Below are 13413 nucleotides of genomic sequence, written 5' to 3'. Positions count from 1 at the left end.
GACTTCACCCTCCCACTTGTTGGTCATTTTAATAAATATAGATCTGTGGAAGTCACAGCCTCCTCTGTGACACATCCCTCCTTTTAAAGGGGTTTAAAATTGATTTAAAATGACCTTAAAAAAAGGAGGTTTGCTCACATGAAGCCTGGCTTGGACCAGTTAGCAGCATTTATCAGGTGTGCTTTGCAGGCTGGAGGTAGAAGAAGCAGTTAAATTGGCAGCTTCAAGGAGGGCTAATGATGTATTTTATCTATAAATAGATAGTTATATAAGTTTTTAAAAAACATACACAAATAACTGAATTTATTGGATCTTCTTTTAACATTTTGTCATTTAAAAGTTAAGCTTAAAAACAAGCCAATATATTAATCACAAGTTTTGAATAATTCCAGCAAATCAACAAATACTTTCATAGATAAATAAATAAATGTTTTATTAATTATAAATAAATAAATAAATGGGATCAGGAAGGAAGGAACACAGATTTGTTAACAATGTTTATAAAGCACAGGTATCCATAACTTATAGTCATTTGTATGTCAGCCCCCCAGTATACTCTCACGTATGTCCATAAGCGGAGGTACGCATGTACGTACGCACATATGTACCCAGAGGTATGAGCGTACCCCCCAGGGCATGTCCCACTGAGATCACAAATCTCTTTTGGCAAAGGAGGCCTGAAGGCATCCTAACATGCATGTTTTTGAACTGTGGGAGGAAACGGAAGAAAACACGCAAACAATTACCACATTTTATTATTATTTTTTATTTTTATTTTTATAAAGTGAAACAACAAAATGACAACAAAAAGACAAAAATGACCACTTAAATGTGGAAGAAGTCAAACACCTAAAGTCAAACTTTAAAAAAGTGTTGTCTTATGTGTAACCTGAGATGAACCCTGAAACACAAACATTTTAAATACTTGTGTTAAGATTTATCTTCAACATTTGTCTCCAAGTTTATAAATAATTTAAATAAAAAGAGGTTTGTAGGAATGAGTCTATCTCATTGGTATAAAGTCAACAAAGTGATTGTGCTCCACTTTTATCGTACCTGGATGGAACCACAGAACACCGAATGCAGCTAATTTATCGAGCATGACTTTCCAATATCTTCATCTCTGGACTGACTGAGATCAAAGTAGAATCTGTTAATTTGGTTGAACTCATTTAAATCAACGCAAGGCTTCAGCATCCACCGCTCTGCATGTTTCAGATGTTTCCTACATCAAAGCTTCAGAATTAAACTACAGGAAGTATGCAGAAGGCTGGCTAAAAGCTCAAAGTAGCAAAACACTAGCTAAAAGGTAAAATTAGAAGAACGGTAGCTTGGCTAAAAGCTCAAAGTAGCAAAACACTAGCTAAAAGTAGCAAAAGGTTAGCCAAAAGGTAAAATTAGAAGATTTGTAGCTAAAACCTAAAAGTAGAAGAAGGCTGGCAATTCTTCTAAATTTACCTTTTGTCTAGCCTTTTGCTACTTTTAGGTTTTAGCTATATTTCTTCTAATTTTACCTTTTGGCTAGTCTTTTGCTATTTTTAGCTGTGTTTTGCTATTTTGAGCTTTTAAAGGTAAAATTAGAAGAAATGTAGCTAAAACCTAAAAGCAGCAAAAGGCTAGTCAAAAGGTACAATTAGAAGAAATGTAGCTAAAACCTAAAAGTAGCAGAAGGCTAGGTACAAGCTAAAGGTAGCACTTATAGCTGCAAACTAAAAACAACAAAATGTGAGCAACTAAAGCAGATTTCAAACAGGAATTGAGATCTTAGCATCTTTAAATAGTGAAATAATTGTAAAGTAAAAAAAATAATCAATTAACAATATAAGTTATAAAACTCAAAAGTCACAGCACCCATCTGCTGGATGAGATGAGTGTATTCATTTTTTTCATTCAACCTTTATTTATACAAGTTAGTCACATTAAGCCACGAGGACCCATTTACAAGAGACCTTTTGATATGTGAACAGTTAAAACAGTTAAAATAGTAAAAAGTATGAAGTAGTTTGACTACACGCACAAACATGGCACAAATACAGCTGAAATCAGCATTCACACGATTATTTGGTCCTTAAAAGCAGAACATGATGAAATGCTGCAGCAGATTCATTTCCTTGAGTGTGCTTGGAGGACCAGAGTTGTGAAACCGATCTGTCTGCCGAGCTGAAATCTGTTCTTCAAAGTCTCAGCACCTTTCAGAGCTTCTCATCCTGAACATGTGTTGATGAGCTCGAGTCGCGTCTCTCCGGTGCTTTTCTTTTAAAGATGAAACTCTCCTCTGAGGAGTGTTGACCTGAGCTGGAGATGTTTCCACCTTCACCTAACCCCCCTCTTAGAGTTCCTCGCCTGCCTGTTGGCACACATTTCCTGTCACGCTTGACTTCAGTGGGAGCCTTTAACCACTGTCAGAAGATTTTGTTCTTTCTTAGCAGCTTTAGGAGACAATCTGCTTAAGAGTTTCCGTCAAGTCATGCATGTTTGCTCGTGTTTCCTGCTTGTTAAAAGTCACCCGATATTTCCCAGATCTGCCTTGTGCTCCAGTTTTGTGGCCACAGATTGAGGCTGCTGACCCATCCGGTGGTCGTGAAGGTTTTAGTCCATCAGGTGGCCCTATCAGTTTCAATCAACAGCTTTGCGTTGAGCAGGCTTGGCTGGAGCCACTAACCCGTGGCTGGTCCCACACCATATGCTTGCTTTGTCAAATGGAGACGGTCCCCTGCTGCCCTCTCCTCCCTCCACCCCAGCCTTTTGAACGGGTTTCACCAGCTTACCGTGGCTTTAGCAGCATCTGTGCGGTGAATATAGGGCATTGCTACTTGTCTGCCTCGGTGGTTTAAAGCAGCAAACTCAAGCTGCGTCTCTCAGTCGCGTTGGTTCACGACGCCCTGGATCCATCTCTGCGCGTCCATAATGAGGCTCAGCACCAGGAGTAGTGAAAGAATGGAGAGGCAAAGAGAAAAAGAGGTGGGAACAGACATTATTTAGTTAGTTAGCTTAATATGTGCAGCCTTTTTACATTTACACGTGCTTCGACTGTTGTTGTTTGTCTTCAGAGTCGTATCAGAATTCTGATGACGGGAGCTGTGTTGTGTTTATAAAGCTTCATTTTCTGGCTGCTATTTAATGTAAAGAAAAAAAAAAGGGACATTTCGCTAAAATGTGATGTGTTTTGCAGGTGAATTTTGAAGAGACTGAAATGATTCCAAAGTCAGGAAAATCTCCAGCAGACTCCAGGAAAAGTGTGGGCATCCATGAATTTGCAGCGCTCGCCAGATCTTCCTTGAATGGTGGAAAAATATATATTTATTTTCATGTTTTTGAACATGTGGCTTCAAATATCTGACCTGTCCCTCTCTGTGACGCAGGCATCTCTCAGGCCGTGAGGGACCATGTGACGAAGCCCACCTCTCTGGCTCAGGGTCGGGTCGCCCACCTCATCGAGTGGAAAGGCTGGCCCAAACCCACAGGTCCTCCACCGGGCACCAACTCCCAGTTCAACTCTTACAGCCATCTGACCGAAGGGGAGAAGGAGGCTCGGTTTGCTGCAGGTATTCTTTAATCTTCTCATCCAGCAGGATAAATAAATGCAGCTGTTACAGATTCAAACAATGTAAGAAAACAAAGTCACATGCCTTTGTGTGGACATGTGCATCCTCTTAGCCCAGTTTAACCACAGCATCATCTCGTGACCACTCCCACCTTCTGTCATCCACCTAATCCCCTCAAAGTCCTTTACTGGAGCAATGGGCTCCACTGACATCGCTCGGTTTGTCTTGGCAGCAGATGGTGGCCCATTAGAAACACTTTCAGAAGACTTCACTGCCCACCGACAGCGCGGCAGCTCTGGGTGTTTTTCTGTGACTCATCCTCTCTGGCACCGGTGACATAGTTGTGGTTTGATGAGGAGATAATATGAGGGGGAGGAAAGTGGAGTGCAGGCAGAGAGAGCGGACATCATGCTCACTACCAAGCCCTTAGAGAGGTAAAAATACAGCAAAAGGTCAGTGGGGTTATAAAAAGCTAATCCATCAAAGATGGATCTTTACCTATTCAGATCAGCTGGAGTGAAAACAATTCAAGTCGTACTGAAGTGAAAACATCTTAGAAAACCTTTCACGTCTCAGTTCCTCACAGAAAGAAATACTCTTTAAATGACTCTAAAAGATGTTGAGTTTATTGTTGAGTGCTGCCACACCCAAAACCCTCATCTAGCTAAAGATGCTGTCCCATCAAGCTGTAGTATAAATAGGACAATCCATCCATCCATCCATCATCTTTTACCCGCTTCTTCCTTTTTGGATCGCAGGGGTCACTTTCGCTCATATCCAGCAGTCACTGTGAGAGAGGCAGGGGACACCTGGACAGGTCTCAAGTCCATCACATAGAGACAAACAAGACAAACATCCACTGTCTCACTCACAACTATAGGGACAATTTAGAGTTACCATTTAGCCTCAAAAGAACCAGTTTGGCTAAAATGCTCTCATTCAGCCATTTATTTTAAAATGGAAGCTCTCAAGCTTGACCTGTGGACAAGGCTGCATGACATCACACCTCTAGCAATGCATTTACTGTAATTTGTGCTTGTTGTAGGGTCAAATCAATGCGTGTTAACTCATCAGCTAACGCTACTACCAGTTAATTTTTAATTGAAAAAGTGTATCCATAGTTGCATTAAATAAAAATCCCAGTAGGTTAGATCGAATGTTTAAAATGTTTGAATGTACTTGTTAAGCTCTACATCATCCAAACATGAGTATCAGGCTCGCTGATGGCAAAGTTTTGTAAGTATTCAGGTAGTTTAGGGTTCAGTAAATTCAAATAGAATACAATTAATTACCCAATTGATCAGAAACACAGAGATGATTTACAGATATCCCTCCTTGGTCTTCTACCTTCTGATATCTCCTCCCACACGTCACGTCGTCACTGCAGTTACAGCGTGCGCTCTCAGAACATAATTACCTGCAGGGTTCCCTCAGTGCGAACTGAATTTGGCAAAAGGGACTTTTCTTACTCAGCTCCTGCAACCTGGAACACCTTGCAACAGGAACTGAAGCTGTCCATCTTGACATCTTTACGGGGTTTCAAACATTTGATAATGTCAATAGAAAATTCAAAGCAAATATGTTCTTGTTTTTAGTATTTCACCCGGTTTTACGGCACCCTCATTTATTGCTTTGTACATTACTCATTTTAACAGCATTTTTTTTACTGTAGTTTATTGTTGTCATTGTCTACTGTTTTGTTGTCTGTACTTTATATGTTCTGTCTGGAACAGGTCCCTCTTGTAAACGAGTCCTCGTGGCTCAATGAGGCTAGCCTGTATAAAGGTTGAACAAATGAAAATATTTATCGTGACAAACACAGAAAAATATACGGACTGCCAGCTGGTTTTAAATCCCAACATTTGAAATCACTGCCTTCAAATTGTGAATGTGTTCCTGCTAGGAGTGGCGGAGCAGTTTGCCATTGCTGAGGCTAAACTCAGAGCCTGGGCGTCACTGGATGATGATGAGGAGGAAGAGGAAGACTCCAACGATGAGGACTCCCACACCAATGGACAGACTCGCACCCTGTCCACCCAGAGCTCAGGTACACGACATCATCACATTTCATTTCATCGTTTTCCCGCATCCCCGCTGACATCATCATCTTCCCATCCACTCCTCTGTCCATCCACCTCCAGGTGTTCTGACTCTGTCCTCCTCCCTCAGACACGGCCGTGTCCGAACCCATTGGCGGAGTGCCATGCCAGCCTGAGACCCGAGACGTTGAGGTTCCACCCCCAGATTGTCTTGTAAACTCCAGCAGCACCAGTCTGCTCCATGATCAGCCTCCAGCTCAGGCCAACTCACCTACGTCACGGAGCGACTGCATGTGTCCATTCTTGGAGGAAGAAGAAGAAGAGGACGAGGAGAGGCTGAGCGGTCTCGATGAGCAGTTGGCTTCTTTGCAGGAGCAACACGGCGAGGTCTGTGTCCACAACAAGCCGGAGTGGAGGTCCCGGAGCAGGAGCAGCAGGTTCGACTCCTGCTACTCCACCTCTCACTCCGAGTCTCCTGGAGAGGAGGAGGAAGAGGACGAGGAGGAGGATGGCAGCGTGTTCCATGAGCTTCGGGTTTGGCACTGGAACCCCAGGGGCTTCTCTGACCGCAGGTCTTCTGGCGTGGCGTCGTTTGAAGAAGAGGAGGAGAGAGAAGAGGTGGATGAAGAAAAGAAGGAGTACTTGATGTGATGTCTTATCCATCTTTGTGTCTTCTTGAGTCTGTGTAGAGTCTGTACACCCCGCTCCTCCAACTCTTCCTCCCTCATCTCTCCCTCCATTTGAAGCAGTTCGCCTTTCCTCCTCCAGGCCTTTCACCGACTCCATCCACGGTTTATCTCCGCTGTAAACAGAGTCCATGACGGGGAGGTCACTGAGAATGTAAAGCTGTTGTTCCAACTGAGTTTTGTATATTTTTGTGAAGAGTCGTGTGCTGATGTCGAGTTGTTTTTCTATGGATATTTTGTAGTGCTGTTTATTTTTATTCTTTTGGGTCACGCCGTTTGTCACGTGGGTTTGAAATGGAAAGCCTGATTGTTCTGCATATATAAATATAATTTTTTTGAAACATGGATCTTTGGCGTTTTTATTCACCGCAACAAACAAACTTGAAGAAATGAACAACCATTTTGTCGTTTTTGTTTCACATGAGGTTTTCCTTGAAATTTAATCGTTCGTTCATGTACAAAAAAACAATTTCATGTCCTCTGAAAAATAACAATGGCTGCATTCAAATGCATAATTCTCCTATGTACAGTGGCATGTATGGGACTCTCATCTGTTTATTTTCATATGTACAAAGCAGGCCAGTGCCATAGAAAGGGAAATACTACAGACTTATTGCTTCACTAGATACGCTGCAAAATTAGCTTACCGGTATGTGCTTTCTGCAAATAATTCCTTACATGTAACCTGTATTTGGCAAGCACTACTGCACATTCTTTATGCAAACAAAAGGTTAAGACATTAGTTGCACAAATGTTACCTGTGGGGTAAAAAGAGCCAGGTTTAGTGAACTGCATTGGTAATACACAAGAGTAAGACATGTTGAATGAAGCTAAAATACATCCATTATAAGGTCATAACAAGTACTTGTACACATTTAGTTTTGGGGGCTTTCATTTGTGAGTGCTGGTTTAAAAAGCCAGGCTGGATTGAAAGATGTGTTAAATATCTACAGCACAGCGTGTGTCCATGTTTGTGTGAGTTTCTTTGTGTGTGTGCTCTGTACAACAGACAATACATTCCTGTGACCTGGAGCTCAGGTGTTGCTCCTTTATCATGCACCTTAAACTCCCATACAGCGTCAGAAGATGCTCACACAATGATTGACATTACCATTATATGATCTACTCCTGTAAAGCCAAACAAGCCTACCTGTGCAGTCAGTATAAAATAATAATTAGGACATGATTTGCTGTGAGTCGGGCCCTGTTTAGACAGCTTTGGAGACCTTTGGAAGCTGCCTTTGTCACTGTGTGAACAGATCCCATTTTGAGGGCTCATATGGACATCATATAAATGTAAAAATAAATACTGATGGCAGTTTGTTGTAATAAATGTTTGTTAACTTTAATAATGCTAATAGCAATCTGCCTTTACTGCATTAATAATGTATATTTATTGCATATCAGCCAACACAAAGAAAAAAACATTACAAGCCGTTATAAAGGGATATCTCAAATCTTATGAAGTGGAGTTATGTGGACAAGTTATGAACAATCACTATCTTACCTGTTGTAAATGGCTAATAAATTGACCTAATTTTGGAGAAATAGACTTTAATTCTGACCAGATTAACAAGAAAATGGCTAGTCCTAGACTGAAGGATGAATCTAATCTAAATAATTTCAAAGTAATTTATGCAAAAATTGTTTTATAAGCCTTAATATTACTACCATTTTTACATTGCACTGTTATTTCCATAGAGTCCTTTAGATACGTGGAAGTTCAAACAGCAGCAGCAGCTAGCTGCAGCACGTCCAGTGAAGCTTTTCCAGTAAAAAAATAAAAATAAAAATCATTTTTATGTCATGTAAAACTGAAAGTCATGTAAAGGTTTATAAAACTGTGAAACTACATTTCTTCAAACTGAAACCGTTCCACGTGCCATCTATAATAAGTAAGATGCTAATTTTTCATAACTTTTCCACAGAACCCTACGTAAAAAGATCTGAGCTATTGCTTTAAAATAATCATGTGCCAAATTAGTCATTGAATAGGTAAGTTTTTTTTTTTTTTTAGATTTATACAGACTTGTGCTCATTTGAATAATTTATTTAAAAATCTGTGCTTTTTATATTATTTGATCTGTTTTTGTTTTCCCACCCAACATTATTTGAATTTAATTATATATTTTTTATAATCTTTTGGGATCAAGTTCAAATGTTTTTAATTTGGCAACTTAAATACTTTGGTGCGATTCTAGTTTATTTATGGGGGGAAAAAAAATTATTGTACGCATACAGACATCTCCACAAACACAAAAATAAATGCACAAAAGATAAAGCTGGTGATGTTCTATCTTATTGTCAACAAATCCCATTTTGAAGAATTACCAAACCAGTATTATGCAGAACTCTGAGACTGTGCACTGATATATTTGTGCTATAGAGACCATTACAGTAACCAAGACCAGTATAGAGATTTTTGGGATCTGAAGCTGCCAACAAATTAATTTACTTCGGTTTCTATGGCATTTCTAAAAAAAAAAAAAAAAGTAAGCTTCATTTTTAGGTTTTAAGCATCATAAAGTAATAAAAATATAAAATAAATCACCTAAAGGTCTAGAAATTCAGTAAATATATTAACAAACCAACAACAAATGGCATGTTACACTTAAAAACAAATCCCTTGTCTCCATTGGATGAACAGGACAACAAACCTGCTATGGTTTGTTTTTAGCCTGGTACCTCATGCCGGCCTTTTGCTCCTTTGCTCATTCACTTATAAAGTTGCTGGTATTGACTAAACGCCTGGTTGCTGCAGTAAGCTTAGATTAATAGCTTCTCTTGCAGATCATTATTAAGCAGCAGCGCCTGAATGATCACACGTCTCCTTACTTGGTCAGGAAATGTTAAAAGTTAGAGCTCGCTGCTTGGACTCTAAAAACAAAATATCATTTGGAAAACAACAGTGAGAAGAGTAACATTTCTCAACAAATTACACATTTAAATGATGATTTGCCTTCATAAGGCTTTCAAATAAGAATAGTTTTGCTCAGTGTTGATTATTTTACATAAAAAAATCTACAGTGATGCCTGTATCCACTGATAAAATGATGCACTTGTTGATTAGTATTTACAAAAGTCCTGTAAAAACTTGAAAAATCAAAACAATTTTCCATAAAAGCTCAATCCAACGGTACACCCAACCTGTTATCCATGTCAGCAGCGAGTGTCAGTGGAAGCAAACATAACTGACTGTCGTCACACCTGAAACCAATAAAGGGTCCTGATGGGTCATTGTGCATTTTGTTCCCAGCTGTGCCGATATTTGCAAACATTGAAAATCCAGCTGTTTTGACAAACATCATGTGATGCATACACAAACTGAAACAGCCATTAAACAAGAAGACTATATCTATCAGTTCAGCTCTGCAACTCTGAACACCCAAATAGACATTAAAGAGTTAAACCAGAAACTGTTGCCTGTTTTACTCAGTGAAGTTTCTGGTCTGGAGATCTCATGTATTCATTTCTTTGCTGCTCAAGCGGTCTTACACTTTAAATATCTGAATCCCACATGTGATTTTATGTTCCAGTAAAACTAAGCTGCATATGCAGGGAATAAACCATTTAAAGTCAGATGAAATTAGACTTTCCAACACATGTAAACAAAGTGATGTGAAAATATTTGGCCCTTGGAAAAAAACAAAAAAACAAAAAATCCACACAGATAAGTCAGAAGGTGATGTTAGTTCTGGTCTTTTCAAGAGATCTGTTGACTAAGATACAAACCAGCTTTATCCTTCTCACACTCGCTCTCATGTTAGAAACTCTAAATTTAAAGAAACAAAATATTTGAAGCAAAAATATAAATCTGATCAATCGGGCTGGTCCTCAGTGTCACCTTCTCCCACAGGTTCTGATCGGTCCTTGTGTAGCGATGGGCTTCGCTGCTGCTGGTCGGTTTCATTTGGCTCCGGAGTTTGGGCGGGAGGATCGTGGTCACAGACCAGCTCTGATTCCTCGGTGTGGGAGGGGCTGCAGTCAAACGTGAACTCTGATTGGTCCTCTGTGAATGAGGGGCTTTCTTGAAGCACCAAGTCCGACATTGTGACGTCGCCAAGGCTGTTTTCAAACTGTAAGTGCACTTTGTCCGTGAAGCTGACCGCGACGTCTTTGTATGAAAGGTCCGTCTTTTTCGCCCCGTTGGGAGGATTGGGTTCTCGAGGTAAGGACAGACCTTTGTGGCGCATACACAGCTTGTGCAGTTCTGTTACCTCAGATACGTTTGTGCTGTTTCCACTGTCGCGGAAACTGGCCAGAGGAGGGCGGACTTTCACGCCGGTCACTGTCACGGATCCCTCGATGGCCTTACGCAACTATAAAGACAGAAATGGGACAGTGAGCACAGCAAAAAAAACAAAGGTGCATCTAATAAAAGACATTTATCAGACTTAAGGAATCACATTTACTTCTTTGAGAGAAACCACTCCAACCAGTCGACCCATACTGGTCACATAGGCGTGATCCAGGCCCAGCAGAGAGAAGATGGTGTGAGTCTGTGGATGAGGAGGAGAGCTGGGTCATGGCCTGAATACCGACTCAAAAGGGGCTAATTTCCATTTTGGATCTGGGGTAAACTGTCATTCCGGGGCAGATGTGTATTTTTGGCTATCACGACAGTCGCTCCGTCAGAAGAGGTAGATTGGACAGTCCATAACATGACGTGTAAGGTTGAAGGAGTCCAGATCAGTTTGATATGAAACTACTGAGATTCAGTATAGATTAAACGTATTGTCCTCCTTTATGACATTACATGGGAACAGTGGAGCAAATGTGGTGATAATCAGGAAATGATTGCAGATAAGGTTTTCTCCAGGGTCTGCACCTTCGTATTAAAACCATTAGGCATAAAATGTAAGACTGTGTGTTAGTTTCCACATTCTTCAGTCAGTTTATTTAGTTATGTCATGATCTAAGATTAAGACAGATTTAAGTTAACAGAGCGTATTTACCTATAGTGAGTGAAAAATAGTCATGTAATGTTTCTGTTTTTTCCAGAGTATATGCATGTTAGGCTGATTGGTAACTCTAAATTGTCCCTAGGTGCGAGTGAGAGTGTGAATGGTTGTTTCGTTTGTCTCTATGTGGCCCTGAGATGGACTTGCGACCTGTCCAGGGTGCACCCCGCCCCTCGCACAGTGATTGCTGGACATGGGCACCAGCGACCCCCATGACCCAAAATGGAAGAAGCGGGTAAAAGATAATGGATGGATGGATAGATTTACGTTTCTTTTTCCCTCCCCCCCACAAGTTGTTGCTGATTTTTTGTTCATGCTGTACCTTATGTAGAGACGTTTGTTCTACCAGTTGGAAGGGAGCGGGATCAATTTTGCAGTTCTTGAAGTCCACCAGCTCATCGAGCTGCTGGTCCTCCCACTCTGCTACCTGCAGAGTGATGGATGATCATCAAAGCAGTTGTTCGTATTTTCTGTTTTTGCATCGAATGCCAGTGTAAATGTATTTAAAACTACATGAATTAGACCAAAGTGTGGTAAAATAAAAAGAAGCAAGCCTAGCAGACAGAAATACGCAATTCAGGCCTGTGCGTACACAGTCCATACCAGGTAAATTACCAGGTAGGTACAAGACAAATAGCAGGCAAGTACCCAGTTTGTATCAGGTATGTGTCCTATAAGTAGTAGGTGACAAGTCACTTCATAATACAGCCTGGTGCTGGTATGTATCCTGTAAGTATTAAGTATACTAAAAGGCACTGGTACATACAGGGTAAACGTTTTTTGATAATATAGACTGACCCTGGTACATACCAGCCAGGTACTTGACATATTAATGGTATTTAATAGGCAAGTATTAGATATGTACCAAGTACATGCCAGGTCTTCTTTTTCTTCTCTTTTGGGCTTTTCCCCCTTCAGGGGTCACCACAGTCAGTCATCCTCCTCCATTTCACTCTGTCCTCTGTCCTCACTCCAACTACCTCCATGTCCTCTCTAACTGCATCCATATATCTCCTCTTTGTCTTTTTCCTGGCAGCTGCATTTCTAACATCCTTCTACCAATATACCCACTGACTGTCCCTCCTCTGGACATGTTCAAACCATCTCAGTCTGGCCTCGCTAACTTTATCTCCCAGTTGTCCAACCTGTGCTGTACCTCTGATGATCTCATTCCTAATCTTATCCATCCTTGTCACTCCTAAGGAGATCCTCAACATCTTCATTTCTGCCACTCCCAGTTCTTTCTCCTGTCGTTTTGTCTATGTCTCTGTCTCCAGACCATGAAACATGGCTGGTCTCGCCCCTGTCCTGTAAACTTTTCCTTTGACCTTTGCTGACACCTTTTTGTCACAAATCACTCCTGAAACTTTTCTCCATCCACTCCATCCTGCCTGGACTCTCTTTTTCACCTCTTCTCCCTGTTTTCTTGGACAGTAGATCCCAAATACTTGAAGCCCTGCACCTTTGTGACCTCTGCTCCTTGTAGCCTCACTATTCCATCTGTCTCCTCATTCACACACATGCACTATCTTACTACAGCTGACTTTCATTCCTCATCTTTAAAGTACATAACTCCACCTCTCCAAGTTATTTTCCACCCATCACAGATCACAATGTCATCTGCAAACATCATAGTCCACGGGGATTCCAGCCTGACCTCATCTGTTAGTCGTTCCATCACAAGGGGCTCAGAGCCGATCCTTGATGAAGTCCCACCTCCACATTGCCTTGAAGCTATCGGTCACTCCTACAGCACATTTCAATGTGCCGGGTACCAGATTAAGTTTGTTAAAAGTTTAAAACTAGGTCAAAGGTCAAAGGCAGGATTACACGAAGGTGCCCAGCTCTGTCAGCATCAAAAGCCAATGAAAAGAAGTGGATCTTCATAAGACTTCTGAAACTTTGCAGCCTCTGCAAAGGTGAAATCCCTTGTTTTGAGTTTGAAACAGAAACCCTTTTGTTTTTTAATAATAATTAAAAAAATAATCATCATATCCCTTTATATGTGTTCTGCCTATGATGATGCAACAGTTTTTTTTTTGTAAAGGATTTGAATAATTCTAAATAAGAATAAAACATCAAATCTCCGGGAGAGAGAGGGACCTGTGCCTTGACTAAAAGTCTTAATTGAAGCAATTTAGCTGATTTATTTTAAAAGAAGTGCTGAAAATTACCTCTGCTG

The 13413-nt window shown here is 40.7% G+C and overlaps 2 protein-coding genes across 2 annotated transcripts in view; one reads left to right on the top strand and one right to left on the bottom strand.

Annotated features, from left to right (window-relative positions):
• Window positions 1-2859: 2859 nt before the first annotated feature.
• Window positions 2860-6567, top strand: fam131a (family with sequence similarity 131 member A). The gene is made up of 5 exons (XM_037682240.1): window positions 2860-2961; window positions 3173-3284; window positions 3363-3545; window positions 5449-5592; window positions 5715-6567. The coding sequence occupies exons 1-5, from the start codon at window positions 2908-2910 to the stop codon at window positions 6233-6235; spliced, it is 1014 nt and encodes a 337-aa protein (XP_037538168.1). The 5' UTR covers window positions 2860-2907; the 3' UTR covers window positions 6236-6567.
• A 3521-nt stretch (window positions 6568-10088) lies between these two features.
• Window positions 10089-13413, bottom strand: part of LOC119414221 (chloride channel protein 2-like) — a 553451-nt gene continuing 550126 nt past the window's right edge. The window contains exons 23-25 of the mRNA XM_037681320.1: window positions 11554-11658; window positions 10683-10769; window positions 10089-10589 (exon numbers count right to left, since the gene is read on the bottom strand). Of these exons, the coding sequence (XP_037537248.1) occupies window positions 10089-10589; window positions 10683-10769; window positions 11554-11658 (693 nt within the window). The remainder of the gene's footprint in view (window positions 10590-10682; window positions 10770-11553; window positions 11659-13413) is intronic.

Source organism: Nematolebias whitei, chromosome 9, assembly GCF_014905685.2.
Source record: "Nematolebias whitei isolate Nwh7 chromosome 9, NemWhi1, whole genome shotgun sequence".
Lineage (NCBI taxonomy): Eukaryota > Metazoa > Chordata > Actinopteri > Cyprinodontiformes > Rivulidae > Nematolebias > Nematolebias whitei.
The sequence above is the reverse complement of the archived record's forward strand: the minus strand, read 5'-3'. Positions and strand labels throughout refer to the sequence as shown.

What these genes read in the sequence shown, in the direction of transcription:
- fam131a (XM_037682240.1), top strand. Translation starts at nt 2,908, where the DNA reads ATGAGGCTCAGCACCAGGAGTAGTGAAAGAATGGAGAGGCAAAGAGAA. An exon ending in CGCCAGATCTTCCTTGAATG is followed by an intron (nt 3,285 to 3,362) that starts GTGGAAAAATAT and finishes TCTGTGACGCAG; the next exon opens with GCATCTCTCAGGCCGTGAGG. An exon ending in GGAGGCTCGGTTTGCTGCAG is followed by an intron (nt 3,546 to 5,448) that starts GTATTCTTTAAT and finishes TGTTCCTGCTAG; the next exon opens with GAGTGGCGGAGCAGTTTGCC.